The sequence below is a fragment of the Lucilia sericata genome, unplaced genomic scaffold, assembly GCF_015586225.1.
Source record: "Lucilia sericata isolate MDLA Ls3-8-SP2 unplaced genomic scaffold, ASM1558622v1 Contig001183F_arrow, whole genome shotgun sequence".
In the NCBI taxonomy this organism is placed as follows: domain Eukaryota; kingdom Metazoa; phylum Arthropoda; class Insecta; order Diptera; family Calliphoridae; genus Lucilia; species Lucilia sericata.
The window spans coordinates 65,813-85,194 of NW_023995150.1; the positions used below are offsets into that span (position 1 = coordinate 65,813).

Consider the following 19,382-nt stretch of genomic DNA (forward strand, 5'->3'; position numbering starts at 1 on the left):
CTAGTTCAGTTCTAGTTCAGTTCTAGTTCAGTTCTAGTTCAGTTCTAGTTCAGTTCTAGTTCAGTTCTAGTTCAGTTCTAGTTCAGTTCTAGTTCAGTTCTAGTTCAGTTCTAGTTCAGTTCTAGTTCAGTTCTAGTTCAGTTCTAGTTCAGTTCTAGTTCAGTTCTAGTTCAGTTCTAGTTCAGTTCTAGTTCAGTTCTAGTACAGTTCTAGTACAGTTCTAGTTCAGTTCTAGTTCAGTTCTAGTTCAGTTCTAGTTCAGTTCTAGTTCAGTTCTAGTTCAGTTCTAGTTCAGTTCTAGTTCAGTTCTAGTTCAGTTCTAGTTCAGTTCTAGTTCAGTTCTAGTTCAGTTCTAGTTCAGTTCTAGTTCAGTTCTAGTAGTTCTAGTTCTAGTTCAGTTCTATTTCAGTTCTAGTTCAGTTCTACTTCAGTTTCAATCCAGTTCTAGTTCAGTTTTGTTGCAGTTCTAGTTGAGTTCTAGTTCGGTTCTATTTCAGTTCTAATTAAGTTCCAGTTTAGTTCTTGTTCTATATAAATTTAAGTTCAGATCTTAAGTCACTTTTTTTTATAAATTTTGAACGATTACATAGGTTATGACCCCTACTAATGATAGACATTTTGAAAATTCCTTTTATCAATAAAATGCAGTGTTTTATTTATCTCTTTGGCAACACTATTTAATCATTATATTTATAGACCTTGATCTAACCCCCCCTTATTCAGCAAACGTGCCAATTATATTAAAACGCTATAACTTGTGCATTTTTAAAGTAAAACGCTCTCGTTTTTAACAAGCATGCCGTCAAAACAAACCATTAGCTGCGTGTATTAATTGTAAAAAAATAAACGAACTCTTTGCTAATTCTGTTTTAAAGAACGAGAGTATGAGAGATGCGATATGCATGCATTATATTATTTATGGTTGTATTTTTTTTCTTCTATACATATCAATAGACAGTTTGTCAGTACTTTAGTTTATTTTTACTTTACCTACCCTAACTTAAGGCTTCGTTATTATTTTTAATCAAGCAAGATGAAGAAGAGGAAGAAGAGTATTATGTTTAGATTAAAAGAGAAACAAATAAAATTTTACACTCAAAGTGAGTTAGTTTACTTTTTGCCAGTGTAACAACATCGGCTGCTTTAACACCATTAAAAATTGTATGTGCATTACAGCAACAATAGCAGCAACAACAATATAATGTATTGTGTATATTGTGTTGTATAGGCATATGTTTAATATCTGTTGTATTTCTAAAGGGTCTTTCAATTTTTGTTCAAAACCCAGGCACACAAAAATCATACATACACACACACACAACAGACCCAACACCCATACTCAGACAAATGGTGTGAAGAAACTGAAAAAAAAAACTCCTCTAGCTGTTTATATGACAAAAATATAAATTTTTGTTAGTCGGATTTTAAACGTCTACTCGAACGTTTCGTATGAATGGATTATATTTGTTTTAAAAATTGAAGAAAAACAAATCGTTAAACGATTTTCAAAACGAGCGCGCGTAAAAGCTGTAAAAAATTTGAAAAAATCAAACGAAAATGTTATATAAAAGAAAATTGCAAATAAAATTGAATAAATCAGCAATATTAACAGTGACGGCTATAACAATTTGTAAAAATTTAAACGAATTTTATTGAAATAGAAAAAAGTTGTTCAATTTAAGTGATAAAATTTCAAAACGAATTAAATGTTACCCTGGTTACCATTAAATTTATTATGGTATCATCTCGGGAACGTAATAACAAACGTCAAAATTTATGTTCAAATAGAAATAAATTGAGTAAATGTCATTTAAACGTGGCAAGTGAAAATAATACATTAGAAACTCAGCGTAATCAAGAACATAGTAAAATTATAATAAATTCTTTGTCTTACGGTTTGAACTCTACCATTTTGTTGACACATAAAATGTTAAATCGTAAAGGTTCTTATACCGTAACACCAACAAAAATGTCAACTGCCATCATAACATCACCAGCAGTTTCAACGCTAAGAACATTAGCAACAGCAACATCCTCCATTCCACAAACAATTTCATGCACTACAAAATCATCAACATCGCCATCACCATCATCATCTGCATCTTCATCATCCACCTTGTCAACGACATCATCATCGTCATCATCAGCTGCTGCTGTTGCAACTTTAACCATGACCAGAAAACGTTGTTTATTATTGGCAAAATCTGCATCTGCAGCCTCTACATTACAACAGCGTCGTCAAAGGTATACCATCATCATCATCCTCCCCTCTTTTTATACCCCTCTACAGCATCCTGCTATGGCTCTTTAATTGGAGCCTCCCAGCAGCCGGTTTTTTTCATTCATATATTCGCTTATAATTGGATACGTGTTTTTTAAAACTCATAACGGCTTAAATTCTATCAGTGATCTGCGCAAAAAAATTATATATATAAATCTTCATATTCATTTATCAATGAATTTTATTTTTCTTAATTAGTTTACCATATTAACAAGTGTTGAAGGATAATTGGAAACCAAAAAAATAATGATGATATTTTTGAAGTGTTAAAGAAATTTAAATGTGAACAAAAATGTAATTAAATTGATGAAATGATTTAAGTGTTAAAATGTAAAAAAAAATTTTAATTAAAAGAAGAAAACTGATAAAAAGAAACATTAAAAAATATATTAAAAATCGCATTAATTAAATATTAAAAAACTATATATTAAACTAAATATTTTAAATTGAAGCACCAATGATCAGTTAAAGTGTTAATCTCTTGAAAATTTTGTGAAAAATAGAAAAACTTTAGATTAAGATATCTTAAAGAAGAAAGCAGATATAACAGAGTTGAAACCTTCCTTTTAAAGTCGATCGATTAAACTTTTAGATAGTTTAACAAAATCTATAAATTATTAGGTCTTTGCGTTTTAACAACGTCTCAAATATGGTAAAAAATGGGGGGTTTTCAAACTTTTAAAGGTGTAACCAGAGTGTTGAAGAAATTCAGATTGCGGATTCAGAGCAACTCAATACTTTACAAAAGTATACTTTAGTCTCTGGTATAAAGGAATTTTCAAAACTTTTAGGGGTTTCAACCTAGAAGTTTTTCCGAATGGATTCTTCAAAGAAATAATTGTGAAAGAATCAGAGTATCCCCGTAAAACTCTCTCCTAGAAATGACTTACTCCCCTGATAAAATCTAGTAAATGGCGAGGATTTAGTCACGCAATTTCCCACTGTTCGTCATGGAACATATTACACAGAGATTTCAAACTGAGATTCTGTATTATATGACTGTGGCTAACTGAAGTAGATAAAATCTCGTAAATGACGAGCATTAAGTCACTCAATTTCCCACAGTTCGTCATGGAACCTATTTCCCAGAGATTTTAAACTGAGAATCTGTATTATATGCTTAAACGTCTCTAGTTCCTCTGCATCTTCGCATATTATACAATAGTCTGGTATATTACTAACACACTTACTAACAAAAGCCCTAATTGAACAATGGCCCCTTAAGATCCCAGATTGTACCTATCTAGTCATATAAGTAACTTGGTAGCCCACACATCAAGTTGTGTCCCTAAGACCTTTGATATTATACAATCCATTCTACTATTCACGGGCTGGTTGATGATTTCACAGATTCTCTTGAAAATCAAACTATAATAGAAACAGTTGAGAGATTTCACACTTCGATCCCGTCCCTATTATCTTTAACAAAGTTTGAATCCAATGTAGCTAGTTCGTCTGCAATCACATTACCATGCATATTGCAGTGCTCCGGAACCCGGAACACAGTCTAATAGGAAACAGTCTCATATCTTTATAATCAGGCGCGAATGCGAAATTCCACATGACATTCCAACGCTCTAAGAGCAGCTTAACTATCATAATTTATCATAGTTTGTCACAAAATCCGATCCTAAATCGATATGATTCCGAATCATTTCCGTCCCTTTCGAGATCAGTAGAATCTCTGCTTGAAAGACACAGCATTCAGTCAGGGAGTCTGAAAGATAAACGATAAAGTAACCAATAAGAGTTTAAACCGTGAATTAAACTGGTTCCAAATTTAGATCTCGTTTCTTTTTTTTAATACTCTTCTCTCTCAAATTACATTTTCCAAAAATTGCCCAACTCTATTCACTTAAATTTTGATCACTACCTGTATATTTCAAATCCCTTTTTTTTGTCTTATTCAAAAATTTACCTGCTCTAGAGGGTTTAAAACTCAAATAAATAAAAACATTTTAATCAATTAAGAGAATTACTTCATCTGTTGCTATTTCATTAAAAAAATGGGGTTTTTCCTAAAACATTTAAATGAAATTTTGAGTAGAAATATAAAAATTACAACAATTTTTCAAATCGCAGAGATTAAATTTAAATCTTAAAGGAACAAGGAGTAGGATTCCTTAATGTTCTAACAAGAGTTGCCAATTAAGTTTTAAGAAAGAGTTAGAGTTAGTTAATATTGTGTGGAAGATTTTCTTCAAAAAATGTCTATTACAAGATTTAATTTTTGAAAACTTCTTTAACTCCGAAGGAGTTTACTTTCGATGATCTTGCCTTCTCTAGTGTAATACATGTTTCGAAGTTGATAAAGATTAAAGACGGAATACGATGTTCTATATAAAACCCCTTTTCTCGATCACGTTATCAGTTCCAAACTTAAGATGAAATGTTTAGAACATCTAGGTTCTTGAATTGATCAATTGACATTTTCGAAGGAAACATACGATCATTATCTTAGGAATCCGACAAAATTAAGTTATTTTTGTTTGATTTCCAAAATTCTCGACCCCTGATGTAAATTAGGGATAGAGTTTGGTGTCCGACAACTTTTGTTAGATTTGTTAAGATCCTTAAATCGAATTGACAAATCTCCTTGGAGCTATTGTTACGATCACAATATTAAGAAAGAAACGTACGATCATTGACTATGGTATCCAACAAATTCAAACCGCTTTAGTTGGATTTATCAAATTTCCTATAATTCTTACTTTCCTATAATTATTTACATCCCAGTTGATCCAACGGCATTGAACTAATGTCTCTATCAAAACTTGCTCAAAGAAACATACGATCACTGGTTTTGGGGGTTCGATAAGTTCAAGGAAACGTTTGAATTGACTGATCTATATTGATCTAATGTGTGATCGTGACTTTAGATCAATACAGATAGTTCTAAGATAATTACGATCATTGACTCTTGGGCTCTTACGGGTTCTATCAACTTTTGTGGAATTTGACAAGATCTTAATCTTAATGATGAACTTTTCAATTGACCGAATCTGTATTGATCTAATGTCATGATCATGATATGGATTTATCTCTTCTACTTTTTCGTTTTGTTGAATTTAACAAATTCTTAATCTTAATGATGATCATTCGACTTGACCGATCTACATTGGTGTAATATCATGATCACTACATTCTCATAGATACAGAATATTAGCTTTGGGGTCCCACAGGTTAAAATAACTTTTGTGCGATTTAACAAGATCTTACTTAGTCTTAACAATGATCAATCAAATCATTCGATCTATGTTGATCTAACAGCATTGATATAATGTCACTATCAAAACTTGTTCAAAGAGACATACGATCATTGGCTTTGGACTTTCGATCAAAAAACTCAATAAGAAACATTTGAATTGACCGATCTACATTGATCTAAAGTGTGTTTATAACATTAGATCGATACAGATCATTTAAAGCGAACTACAATCATTAACTTTGTACTCTTACGTGTTTTAATCTTAATGATAAAGTTTTAGATTTACCGATCTTTATTAATATAATGTTAGGATCATGATCATGATATGAATATGGATTTTATCCTGACTTTTATTTGCTTTTATTGAACTTAATAAGATCTTAATGTTAAACATTCATATTGAAAGATTTGCATTGATCTTATGTCGCGATCACAATATTCTTAAAGATAAATACAATACAATTGACCTGGATTTCAAAGTTTCTGAATAACTTTAACAAGATCTCAATCTGGTCATAATCGTGGTATAATTTCGACGTTTCTGAACAATGTTAACAAGATCTCAATCTTGTCACGATCATCATACATATGTTCAAAAACAGACAGATCATTGATCTTGAAGTTTCGATTTATAGATTTCGCTATAAATCTGCTGGCGATCTTTTACAATAACAACTATATTTTCTCCTAAGCCTAAATATTGCTCTCTTTGTTTTGATTCAAATTTCTGATCTCCATCAGCCTAAGAGAAATGATCATACTTTTAATGACTTTTATGATCTTAAGTCTCAAAATAAAACAAAAATTTCCCAATGTGTTTTTCCATCATTAAATTCATATTTTCTCATTAATAATAATAAAAAAAATCGTTTTACAACCTGCCGCCTTATCTATAGCATCATTATTTAGGGAAAATATTCTATCAGAATTTTTGATTTTCTAAAAATCTATTAATATTTCCTGTTTGAGTAGAAAATCCTAATCTTTGAATGAAATGAAAAAGAAAAGAATTCATCATGCATTTTGTTTTTTTTTATTCATAAAATTTCATAACCTAAATCTACTTTTGGAAATCTTTCTCTCTTTCACCTGTCAATCTAAGCAAATGATACACATACACACACACAACTTTTTGAAATTTGAACAATTTCATAAGTGGAAAAAAAATCAATATTTTTCTAAAATCTTTTGGAATTTGTTTTTTATCTTTATAAAAGTAGAGGCTTTGAAATCTAAGTAAATAATCACATATACATACATACTTGTATGTATGTGTATACAATTTAAGGTAAAATAAGTGGAGGAGTTGTTATAGGAAACCCAACTGTTGCAGTTATTTATAGTAATTATATGTTAGATGAAAAGTATGTTAAGGATTTTCCTAGAATTTTATAAAAATTTTTTAAAATTGTTTGTTTTGAACAATAAGAATTCAAGCTGTTTCTGTGAATCCTTGTTACATCAGGGAGGTCCTTTAAATTGATTACAGTTTCTTTTGCAGTCTTTAAAATGTTTCTTTAATTCGAAAACCACATTTCTTTAACACTTTTATTGTCTCTTTAGAAATTTTCTTTGGAATTTTCACACCATCAATCAAATATCTCTTTTTCTCCTTTATCCTTTTTCACTTGTTTTTTTTTAACTCTTTTCTCATAGAAAATAAAGAATTGTAGTCCTTTGCTTAAGAAAAATACGTTTTTGTTAAAAATTTAATTGTTTCTTCTAAACAATTGCAAACTTTATGATCTGTCATAAATTTTTATGTTTCAAATATTTCTCTTTTTTCCCTTTCAAACTCTCAAAATTACCTCTATTACCTGTTACAAAGAATATGGCGCGAGTCTTTACGCGTGTTTTAAAATTTTTACACAATTTCATGTAAATAAATTACAATTTTCTAAAAAAAAGTATTAAAAAAAACTTTTCTTGTTTTAAATTAAGCAAAAAGTGTTTTGTTACACAACAATAATGCTTTTTAATGTTACTTTCCTAGAAAAGAAATTTTTAAATTTATTTTCACTAATTACTCTCTTTTTTTTAATACTTGTACCTGTTTTTCCTTCTTCCTTTACAGATACACACGTACAACGACAACAAATGACGCTATTAATGTCATTGGCATACGTAATGGTTTTCCAACAAATTTGGTAAGTGTAGTAATCATTCTTTTTTTTTCATTTCTTTAAAAACAAATTTCTAATGAATCTAATGGAATTTAGTTGCTGCTACTTTTTTTTCTCAAAATGAACATAAATTTGTATCTTTAGATAAAACGTTTTTTGTTTGAACACTTTTATTATTGAACTAAACTGAAATTGAATTACTGTGACCAATTAAAATTGTATTTGAAATTTCTTTCTTTATGGTTTCTATTGGATTTTGTTGGAAGAAGAAAAGGGGTATTAAATTGCAAGAGAGATAAAATTTTATTAAATTTTTCAATTAAAAAGGGAGGGATAAGGATATCAAAAGGGAATTTAAGAGATTTTGTTAAAGGAAAATATAGCATTCTTGAGTGGCAATCCTTTTTTTTTATTACAACAAAAAATTTTAAAAAAATTTTGGGAAATAGTTCGAAATGTTGTAATTTTCAATAGAAAATTTGAAATATTATAGAAATTTGAGAAATTTTGAAATTTTATAACAAAATTTTCAAATTTTATTTTTCTCCTTTAATAGAAATTTTCTTCTTTTTTTGTAGGATTTTTTAAAAAATTCCTTTGTTTTATTGAGAATTTTTGATATTTTCTCTTTTTTATACAAAATTTTCAAAATTTTCTTGATTTTTAAATTTTTCGAAATGTTCTCTTTTTATAAAAAATTTTCGAAATTTTCTCTCTTTTTGAAGATTTTTTTTTTTTTGCTTTTTTATAGAAAATTTTTGAAATGTACTCTTTTTTATAGATTTTTTAATCTACTCTTTTTTTAGGTTATCGAAATATTCTCTTTTTGTTAGAAAATTTTCGAACAAATTCCTTTTTATTAGAAAATTTTCGAAGAAATTCTCTTTTTATAGAAAATTTTCGAAATTTTCTTTTTTTACAGAAAATTTTCTCATTTTTATAGATAATTTTTGAAATGTTCCTTTTTTATAGAAAATTTTTAAAATTTTCTCTTTTTTATAGAAGATATTCGGAAGTTTCTCTGTTTTATAAAAAATTTTCGAAATTTGTCTTTTTTTATAGAAAATTTTCGAAAAGTTTTTGTTTAAAAAACAAATATTTTCTTTCCTTTCGAAACCTTTCGAAATTTTCTCTTTTTATAGACATTTTTTGAAGTGTTCTCTTTTTTGTATAGAAGATTTCCGAAATGTTTTCTTTTTTTATAGAAAAATTTTCGTTGTTCTAGTTCAGTTAGTTCTAGTTCAGTTCTAGTTCAGTTCTAGTTCAGTTCTAGTTCAGTTCTAGTTCAGTTCTAGTTCAGTTCTAGTTCAGTTCTAGTTCAGTTCTAGTTCAGTTCTAGTTCAGTTCTAGTTCAGTTCTAGTTCAGTTCTAGTTCAGATCAGTTCTAGTTCTAGTTCAGTTCTAGTTCAGTTTAGTTCAGTTCTAGTTCAGTTTTAGTTCAGTTCTAGTTCAGTTCTAGTTCAGTTTAGTTCAGTTCTAGTTCAGTTCTAGTTCAGTTCTAGTTCAGTTCTAGTTCAGTTCTAGTTCAGTTCTAGTTCAGTTCTAGTTCAGTTCTAGTTCAGTTCTAGTTCAGTTCTAGTTCAGTTCTAGTTCAGTTCTAGTTCAGTTCTAGTTCAGTTCTAGTTCAGTTCTAGTTCAGTTCTAGTTCAGTTCTAGTTCAGTTCTAGTTCAGTTCTAGTTCAGTTCTAGTTCAGTTCTAGTTCAGTTCTAGTTCAGTTCTAGTTCAGTTCTAGTTCAGTTCTAGTTCAGTTCTAGTTCAGTTCTAGTTCAGTTCTAGTTCAGTTCTAGTTCAGTTCTAGTTCAGTTCTAGTTCAGTCTAGTTCAGTTCTAGTTCAGTTCTAGTTCAGTTCTAGTTCAGTTCTAGTTCAGTTCTAGTTCAGTTCTAGTTCAGTTCTAGTTCAGTTCTAGTTCAGTTCTAGTTCAGTTCTAGTTCAGTTCTAGTTCAGTCTAGTTCAGTTCTAGTTCAGTTCTAGTTCAGTTCTAGTTCAGTTCTAGTTCAGTTCTAGTTCAGTTCTAGTTCAGTTCTAGTTCAGTTCTAGTTCAGTTCTAGTTCAGTTCTAGTTCAGTTCTAGTTCAGTTCTAGTTCAGTTCTAGTTCAGTTCTAGTTCAGTTCTAGTTCAGTTCTAGTTCAGTTCTAGTTCAGTTCTAGTTCAGTTCTAGTTCAGTTCTAGTTCAGTTCTAGTTCAGTTCTAGTTCAGTTCTAGTTCAGTTCTAGTTCAGTTCTAGTTCAGTTCTAGTTCAGTTCTAGTTCAGTTCTAGTTCAGTTCTAGTTCAGTCTAGTTCAGTTCTAGTTCAGTTCTAGTTCAGTTCTAGTTCAGTTCTAGTTCAGTTCTAGTTCAGTTCTAGTTCAGTTCTAGTTCAGTTCTAGTTCAGTTCTAGTTCAGTTCTAGTTCAGTTCTAGTTCAGTTCAGTTCAGTTCTAGTTCATTCTAGTTCAGTTCTAGTTCAGTTCTAGTTCAGTTCTAGTTCAGTTCTAGTTCAGTTCTAGTTCAGTTCTAGTTCAGTTCTAGTTCAGTTCTAGTTCTTTCTAGTTCAGTTCTAGTTCAGTTCTAGTTCAGTTCTAGTTCAGTTCAAGCTCAGTTCTACCTCAGTACCAGCAGTTCTAGTTCAGTTCTAGTTCAGTTCTAGTTCAGTTCTAGTTCAGTTCTAGTTCAGTTCTAGTTCAGTTCTAGTTCAGTTCTAGTTCAGTTCTAGTTCAGTTCTAGTTCATTTCAAGTTCATTTCAAGTTCAGTTCTAGTTCAGTTCTAGTTCAGTTCTAGTTCAGTACTAGTTCAGTTCTTGTTCAGAAAAATTAACTTTTTTTAGAACATTTTTAAGAAATTCTCTTTTTCCTCAGATTGATTGTATAAAATCTTAATTTTCATATAAAGAATCGTTTTATGTTCAAAGTGGCTTCAACTTGACTTTATTCACACGAAAGTAAAATGGCCGTGTTATGATATGTCACATGATTTCTTGAGAAAAACAAAAACTTTTAGACAAAAAACAGACATCATATAATAATACCTACATCATGAACTAGTTTAGTTTTTATATATTTTAGTTTAAATACAAATTGTTTTACTTTCCTTTCAAAAAGGGTGCGTCTTTTTTGGGGGGCGAGGGTTGGGGTGCAGAGCACATCTTTTTATGACATGTTATATTTACAAAACGTGAGTGTTGTGCTGGTTTTTAGGATGCGTTTTGTCGCCACAAAACAAAATTTCTATTTTGTTATCCTTTTTGTCATGGTTGTAGTGTTTCATTTTAGGTTTTCTTTTCTTCTTTTGATTGCTTGTTGTCATGTAGAACATGTCGAAAAGTTGCAACCATATGTTGCAGGCGTGTCTTGTTACATGGAGACTAATGATGATTATAAATGGGGGATGAATGAATATAAATATGTACATATGTATATGAGTGTATGCATTTGGAAATAGCTGCTAGAAATGCATTCATATTGCAGATCTTAATTGGAATTTATTAAAACGATGACAGCTACAACGAAAACTAGAAAATTAAAGATTTGAAAAGTCGATTTTTTTTATTGATTTTTAACGATTTTCCTATAACTTTACTTTACATAAAGTTAGTTGCAAAATGGTTTATGTAGAGATTTTAGATTTGATATTTTCAGATCTAAATATTGAAGTTTTAAGATATTTTATTTTCAAATAATATGGTTTTTGTTTATCCTCAAAAACATACTTAGAGCCTTTGGCTGCTAAGGCGTCCATTCCTATTTTCATTAACCAAAATAAACAAAGTCTTAAGTGGTCAAATTGTGTGTTTATATTGAGTTTGAAAATATTTAAACAAAAATCCTTATTTAATCCTTTTTCTGTGCTAAAAACTGGTCTGCAAAAGATAATAAAATTTCCCTGCAACTAAGTAAACCAAACATTTTCAAAATACCTTTCTTCCTTTTTTATACTCTATAGGCTTTTAACTAAATTAAATGTGGAAACTAAAAGTAAACCAAAATATCCTTTTCACATGTTGTTTATCTATAACCAAAAAAACCCAAAAGGCTTTAAGTAACAAATCCTTTTAACACTTCACTATGTAAATATAAACCAAATAGTAACAAAATTTAAAAAAATATATAATTTATTTATATTTGCTGAAAAAAAATCAACAAAAAAATGTTTCTTTTTATTCAAGTAATGATGAAAGACAGAAGGAAAGAAAGAAGGTAAATCATGAAAAAAGCAACAAATTCTTCATGCCACATACTGCAGTTATAAATAAATAAATAAAAAATATATATAATCAACGGATATAAAAATAGATAAAGATCTATTGAATGGCGGAAAGTTAAACACCAGACGCGTCACATGTTTAAATATATCCGTTTTTTGTTTTTGTTTTAACTTCTTTATTTGTTTCAGTATTCTTCTGTTTTGTTTAACTTACAACATTTATTCTTTGACTCTGCCACAGAGTTTTAGTTATTTTTATATTTTTTTTTTTTTTTTGTATTTTTTGGAAGTGGAAGGAAACAACAAACAGAAGAAGAAAAATCGAATAAATAAACATTGACTTTTAGAGTTCAGAAAACTCATTAATAATCTACACCACTAGTAGTAAAAGTAGAGAAATTTGTTTAAAATATATTTAAAACATTATTTATCTGTTTTTTTTTTACGAAAATTACATATTTTAAACGTGTATAGACAAGAAAGAAGAAAAGAGATACAAAAACTTCATGTTGAAATAATTTGAACTTGTTGATATATGACAAAAAAAATTGGAAATTGTGACAAAAAATTTCAATAATTTTCTATAAAAAAGAGAAAATTTCGATAATTTTTTATAAAAAAATCGAAATTTTTCTATAAAAATTTAAAAATTTCGAAAATATTCTATAAAAAAAGAGAAAATGTCGAACATTTTTTTTTATTAAAAAGAGAAAAATTTTCTTTAAAAACTAGAAAATTTTCAAAATTTCAAAATAAATTTTTTTTTTCGAAAAATTTTCAATAAAAAATTTCGAAAATTTTCTATAAAAAACAGAAAATTTTCAAAAATTATCTTTAGAAACAAAAAATTTCGAAAATTTTTAATTTTTGAAGAATTTTTAAAAAAGTACCTTTCTACTACTACATATTTTAAAAAAAATTCTAAAATTTACAATTTTTTTATTATATTCTTTCTTAAATAAAGAAAGAATACAATTTAAACAAAATTTGACGATTTTTAAGCAAATTTAAAAAAAGTAGTATTTTTAATACTATGTATGTATTTTTAAAAATGAACAAAATTTCAAAATTTATATTATTTTCTTGCTTAAATAAAGTAAATATAAAATTCTAAACAAAATTTTACTGATTTTTAAGCAAATTAAAAAAAGTAGTATTCTACTACTATTTTAAAAAGTATTAAAATTTATAAATGTTTGTTATTTTTCTGTACAGATTTTCTTAAATAAACAAACAAATACAATTTTTTAGAAAATTTTACAATTTTAAAGTAAATTTTAAAATAGTAGTATTTTAAAAAAATAAAAAAATTAAATTTTTGCTATTTTGAATATTTAATCAAGAAAAATGAAAAGAAATGATAGAAAATTTTAGCATTTTTAAGTTGAATTAAAAAAAGTAGTTTTTCTACTACTATTTTAAAATTTTCGATTATACATAAAATTTTCCATTTCCTTTTCATAATAAAGAGAAAAATCAATTTTAAGCAAAATTTGATAAATTTTAAACAAAATTTGATAATTTTGAAGCAAATTTAAAAAAGTAGTATTTTTAAGAAAAGTCTTTTCTATATTTATTTAATTTTAAAAAAGTACTTTTCTACCACTATTTTAAAAAATTTCTAAAATTTACAATTTTTTATTATATTTTTCTTAAATAAAGAAAGAATACAATTTAAACAAAATTTGACGATTTTTAAGCAAATTTAAAAAATGTAGTATTTTTAATACTATTTTTAAAAATTAACAAAATTTCATAATTTATATTATTTTCTTGCTTAAATAAAGAAAATATAAAATTCTAAACATAATTTTACTGATTTTTAAGCAAATTAAAAAAAGTAGTATTCTACTACTATTTTAAAAAGTATTAAAATTTATAATTTTTTGTTATTTTTCTGTACAGATTTTCTTAAATAAACAAACAAATACAATTTTTTTTGAAAATTTTACAATTTTAAAGTACATTTGAAAATAGTAGTATATTACTACTATTTTAAAATGTAGTAAAATTAAAATTTTTGCTATTTTGAATATTTAATCAAGAAAACTACAATTTGAAAGAAAATTTTAACAATTTTAAGTTGAATTAAGAAAAGTAGTTTTTCTACTACTATTTTAAAATTTTCGATTATACGTAAAATTTTCCATTTCCTTTTCATAATAAAGAGAAAAGTCTATTTTAAACAAAATTTGAGGATTTTTAAACAAATTAAAAAAAGTAATATTTTTAATACTATGCATGTATTTTTAAAAATGAACAAAATTTCAAAATTTATATTATTTTCTTGCTTAAATAAAGAAAATATAAAATTCTAAACAAAATTTTACAGATTTTTAAGCAAATTAAAAAAAGTAGTATTCTACTACTATTTTAAAAAGTATTAAAATTTATAATTTTTTGTTATTTTTCTGTACAGATTTTCTAAAATAAACAAACAAATACATTTTTTATAAAAATTTTACAATTTTAAAGTAAATTTGAAAATAGTAGTATTTTACTACTATTTTAAAATGTAGTAAAATTTAAATTTTTGCTATTTTGAATATTTAATCAAGAAAACTATAATTTGAAAGTAAATTTTAACAATTTTAAGTTGAATTAAAAAAGTAGTTTTTCTACTACTATTTTAAAATTTTCGATTATACATAAAATTTTCCATTTCCTTTTCATAATAAAGAGAAAAATCAATTTTAAACAAAATTTGATAAATTTTAAACAAAATTTGATAATTTTGAAACAAATTTAAAAAAGTAGTATTTTTAAGAAAAGTGTTTTCTATATTTATTTAATTTTAAAAAAAGTACTTTTCTACCACTACTTTCAAAAATTTCTAAAATTTACAATTTTTTATTATATTTTTTCTTAAATAAAGAAAGAATACAATTTAAACAAAATTTGACGATTTTTAAACAAATTTAAAAAATGTAGTATTTTTAATACTATTTTCAAAAATGAACAAAATTTCAAAATTTATATTATTTTCTTGCTTAAATAAAGAAAATATAAAATTCTAAACAAATTTTACTGATTTTTAAGCAAATTAAAAAAAGTAGTATTTTGCTACTTTTTTTAAAAGTATTAAAATTTATAAATTTTTGTCATTTTTCTGTACAGATTTTTTAAAGTAAACAAACAAATACAATTTTTACAATTTTAAAGTAAATTTGAAAATAGTAGTATTTTACATAAAATTTAGCATTTTTCTTTTCATAGAAAAAAATCAATTTTAAACAAAAGTTGATAAATTTTAAACAAAATTTGATAATTCTGAAGCAAATTTAAAAAAGTAGTATTTTTAAGAGAAATGTTTTCTATAAAAACTAGAAAATTTTAAAATTTTGAAAAAGTACTTTTCTACTTCTATTTTCAAAAATTTGTAAAATTTAAAATTTTTTATTATATTCTTTCAAAAATAAAGAAAGATTATAATTTAATACTATTTTCAAAAATGAACAAAATTTCAAAATTTATATTATTTTCTTGCTTAAATAAAGAAAATATAAAATTCTAAACAAAATTTTACAGATTTTTAAGCAAATTAAAAAAAGTAGTATTCTACTACTATTTTAAAAAGTATTAAAATTTACAAAATTTTGCTATTTTTCTGTACAGATTTTCTTAAATAAACAAATACAATTTTTTAGAAAATTTTACAATTTAAAAGTAAATTTGAAAATAGTAGTATTTTACTACTATTTTAAAATGTAGTAAAATTTAAATTTTGGCTATTTTGAATATTTAATCAAGAAAAATGAAAAGAAATGATAGAAAATTTTAACATTTTTAAGTTGAATTAAAAAAAGTAATTTTTCTACTACTATTTTAAAATTACTCAAACTATTCAATTATGCAAAAAAAATTTTATAAAACACAAAAAATTTCAAAAAAAAAAAAAAAAAACAGAAAATTTGGAAAATTTTGAAAATTTTCTATTAAAAACAGTAATGTTCTATTTAAAACTGAAAATTTCAAAAATTAAGAACAACTTGTCCTTCTATCCCTGCATCTGTCCATCATAAATCAAATGGGAGTTAAAAATCTGTTTCTCTGTTATTTCTTTTACAAAATCTCAAGTATTCTATAGAACAAATGTTAAGATTTCATTGTTTAAACATTTTCTTTAAAAATCTCCAATATCAACTTGTTTGATATTTTAAACCAAAAACAAAAGTCCTTAAAAATTGTACAGGAAATAAATTGACTGTTCCATCAGCTAGCAAACATATTGAGAGGGAAAAAAACACCCTTAAAAGAAATTCAACAGTTAAAGAGAAACAAAAATAGTTTCTTAACAAAATTACAATAATAAATCAAAAAATTACTTCCTATTTAAAGCGTGTAGAGCCAAACAGAAAATACTTAAAAAAAGGATGTTTAAATAAGACGAGAATTTGTTGTTTTCTTAAATTTGATTTGCTGGTAACATTTGTTGTTTGTTTTCAAAAAAACTAAAAATAATTTCACTTTTAATAAACCAGAAAATATCAAATTTCCGTTTCAATTTTAAGAATGTCAATCAAATATATATGTATAAATATTTTAGTTGACAAAACGGCTGTTACTTTTAGTTTGTCTTTTAGAACACTTCCCAAGAAGCTGAAAAGGAAAATGAAAGAAAGTAACAGCTGTTTAGATAGATATTGAATTATTACAGAAAAGAACTCAAAATGTAATAAAAATTTAATGAATTTGTTTAAACTTTAATTTAAAACAAGTAAGTGTGATTTATATGTATGTTTGTCGCTACAAAAGTCAAAGACCCTAAAATAGTTATAGGAACCATATACATGTGGTTGTTTTATATCTATGTTTACCAGCTTTTTTTGCTGTAATTATGTATTACATATGTTTGTTTTATAAGTCATGCTAAGAAAGTTTCAAATCAGTATTCATTTCAAAACCACAATTACATTATATTTCAAAGAAACCTATAAAGAGGAGTGATAGACTGGCAGTCAATATCGTAATATTGTCTTCCTTAAGTATCAATTTAATTTTTTTATTTATAAATATATTGTATAATTCACAACATAACTATAGGTTTGATTTTTGTATTTGCAAATATATTTTCACATTATCATCAATATTACAAAATTGTTACTTTTTTAAAAAAAAAGAGAAAAATATATATTTCAATCTCAAATGAACTCAATAGAAGGAGTATGCGGGAAAAATGTAATTCAACGCATGACTTAATATTTAACAATTTATTTTGTTTTTAAGTTAAAGAAAAAATATATAATAATTTTTCTTTTTATTATGTTTTAAATGCCGACAACCCAACATGCCATAAAATGTAGCAAGCACAGCTCGGTGGCGGCATCACAGCAGTGGAAGAAAAGGGAGATGTTTAAAACAATAAAAAACTGTTGGTTATGAATCAGTGAATGAACCTGAAATATGAGTTTTTAGTTTTAAGTGTCTTTTTTTTTTTTGTCAGTTTTTTTTTATGTTTGTGTTGCCAACTTACTGGCTGCAACAATTCATTGACCAAACATTTGTTTTTTTTTCTTTCTTCACCTGTTTCTTGTTCGCCTTGTTAAGCGGCCATAAAGTTTTTGGTAACAATTTTTTTGGTTTAACTAAATTATTCTACAATTCTAGAGGGAAAAAGTAATATTAACCGCTTAAATGCCGCTATATTTTTATCAAAAGATAATTTTTCATAAATTTTCTATAAAAAAAAGAGAAATTTTCAAACATTTTCTACAAAGAAAAGGAAAAATTTTCGAACATTTTCTATAAAAAATTGAAAAGATTTTCTATAAAAAAAGAAAAATTTTCGAACATCTATAAAAAAGCAGAAATTTTCTATAAAATAAAAAACATTTTCGAAAGTTTTCTATATAAAAAAAACAATTTTTGAACATTTTCTATAAAAAAGAGACATTTTAGAACATTTTGTATAAAAATAAGAGAAATATTCGAACATTTTGTATAAAATATGAGAAATTATGGAAATTTTTTTATAAAATTAGAGAAATTTTCGAAAATTTTCATTAAAAACACAAATTTTACAAAAATGTCTATTAAAATCCCAAATTAAAAAAAAAAATATATTTAAACACGAAATTTTCGAAATAAATTGTATTAAAATCCAAAATTTTCGAAAAAAATCTATTTAAATCAAATTTTCGAAAAAATGTTTATTAAAATCCGAAATTTATTAAAATTTTCTATTGAAAAACGAAATTTTCGAAATTACTTTTGTTGAAAACATAAACAAGTTCTATTTAATCAAGAAAATTTTAAAAATTTTCTATTGAATCTCGAAATTTTCGAAAATTTTCTATTGAAAACTATAGTCAGTCTATAGATCAGTCTATAGTATATATAGACTATAGATTAGTCTATAGTCCAGATTTGAGATCAATCTACAGTTTAGCCTTGAGATCAGTCTGTAGTAATGACTAAATATCAGCCTATAATCCAGACTATAGATCAGTCTATAGATTAGTCTATAGTCCAGACTATAGATCAGTCTATAGTCCCGACTATAGATCAGTATATAGATTAGTCTATAGTCCAGACTATAGATCAGTCTATAATCCCGACTATAGGTCAGTCTATAGTCCCGACTATAGATCAGTCTATAGTCCCGACTATAGGTCAGTCTATAGTCCAGACTATAGATCAGTCTATAGATCAGTCTATAGTCCAGACTATAGATCAGGCTATAGTCCAGACTATAGATCAGGCTATAGTCCAGACTATAGATCAGTCTATAGTCCAGACGATAGGTCAGTCTATAATACAGACGATAGGACAGTCTATAGTCCAGACTATAGGACAGCCTATAGTCCATACTATAGGACAATCTATAGCCCAGACTATAGGACAGTCTATAGTCCAGACTATAGGACAGTCTATAGTCCAGACTATAGGACAGTCTATAGTCCAGACTATAGGACAGTCTATAGTCCAGACTATAGATCAGTATATAATCCAGACTATAGATCAGTCTATAGTCCAGAGCTTAGATATGTCTATAGTCCAGACTATAGATAAGTCTATAGTCCAGACTATAGATCAGTCTATAGTCCAGACTATAGATCAGTCTATAGTCCACATCAGGTTTTCTATCGAAAACCGAAATTTAATAAAATTTTCTATAAAAAATCTCAATTTTCAAACATTTTTCAAGAAAAAATCTCAAAAAAATCTTTAATTTTCAGAAAATTTCTTTCAAACTTCAAAATTTTAGAAATCTAATATTGACCAAAAAGGGTTAATATTTCTGTCCATTTTAAATTAAGCTTAATTTTTTTTAGTTTATGCTCCAAACTACATTATGCAGCTGCTTGATTACTTTTTGTTATTCTGTTCTTTCTCTCTCCCTCTCTTGTGTTTTTGCAGTTTATGAAATGTCAATTTTTAAGCGGTTTAACCAAACCGGTTCAAATAAGCAAAATCGTTTAAATAGAAGTTCGGTTTATTACCCTAAAAACTCAAAAATATTAAGTTAAACCATATTTTCAGTAAGGAACCTTATTTTAAAATTATAAAGTAAAGTATTTTCAATTCTCCTTAAACTTAAAAAATAAACAAAATTATCTGGTTTATCATTTATATTACAAGTAGACCTT

At 26.2% G+C, this 19,382-nt stretch overlaps 1 protein-coding gene across 1 annotated transcript in view; it reads left to right on the forward strand.

The window, feature by feature from the left end:
• The first annotated feature begins 1,481 nt into the window (after positions 1-1,481).
• Positions 1,482-19,382, forward strand: part of LOC119610415 (serine-rich adhesin for platelets) — a 32,208-nt gene continuing 14,307 nt past the window's right edge. The window contains exons 1-2 of the mRNA XM_037965599.1: positions 1,482-2,244; positions 7,564-7,636. Coding sequence (XP_037821527.1) covers positions 1,736-2,244; positions 7,564-7,636 — 582 coding nt within the window. The 5' untranslated portion in view covers positions 1,482-1,735. The remainder of the gene's footprint in view (positions 2,245-7,563; positions 7,637-19,382) is intronic.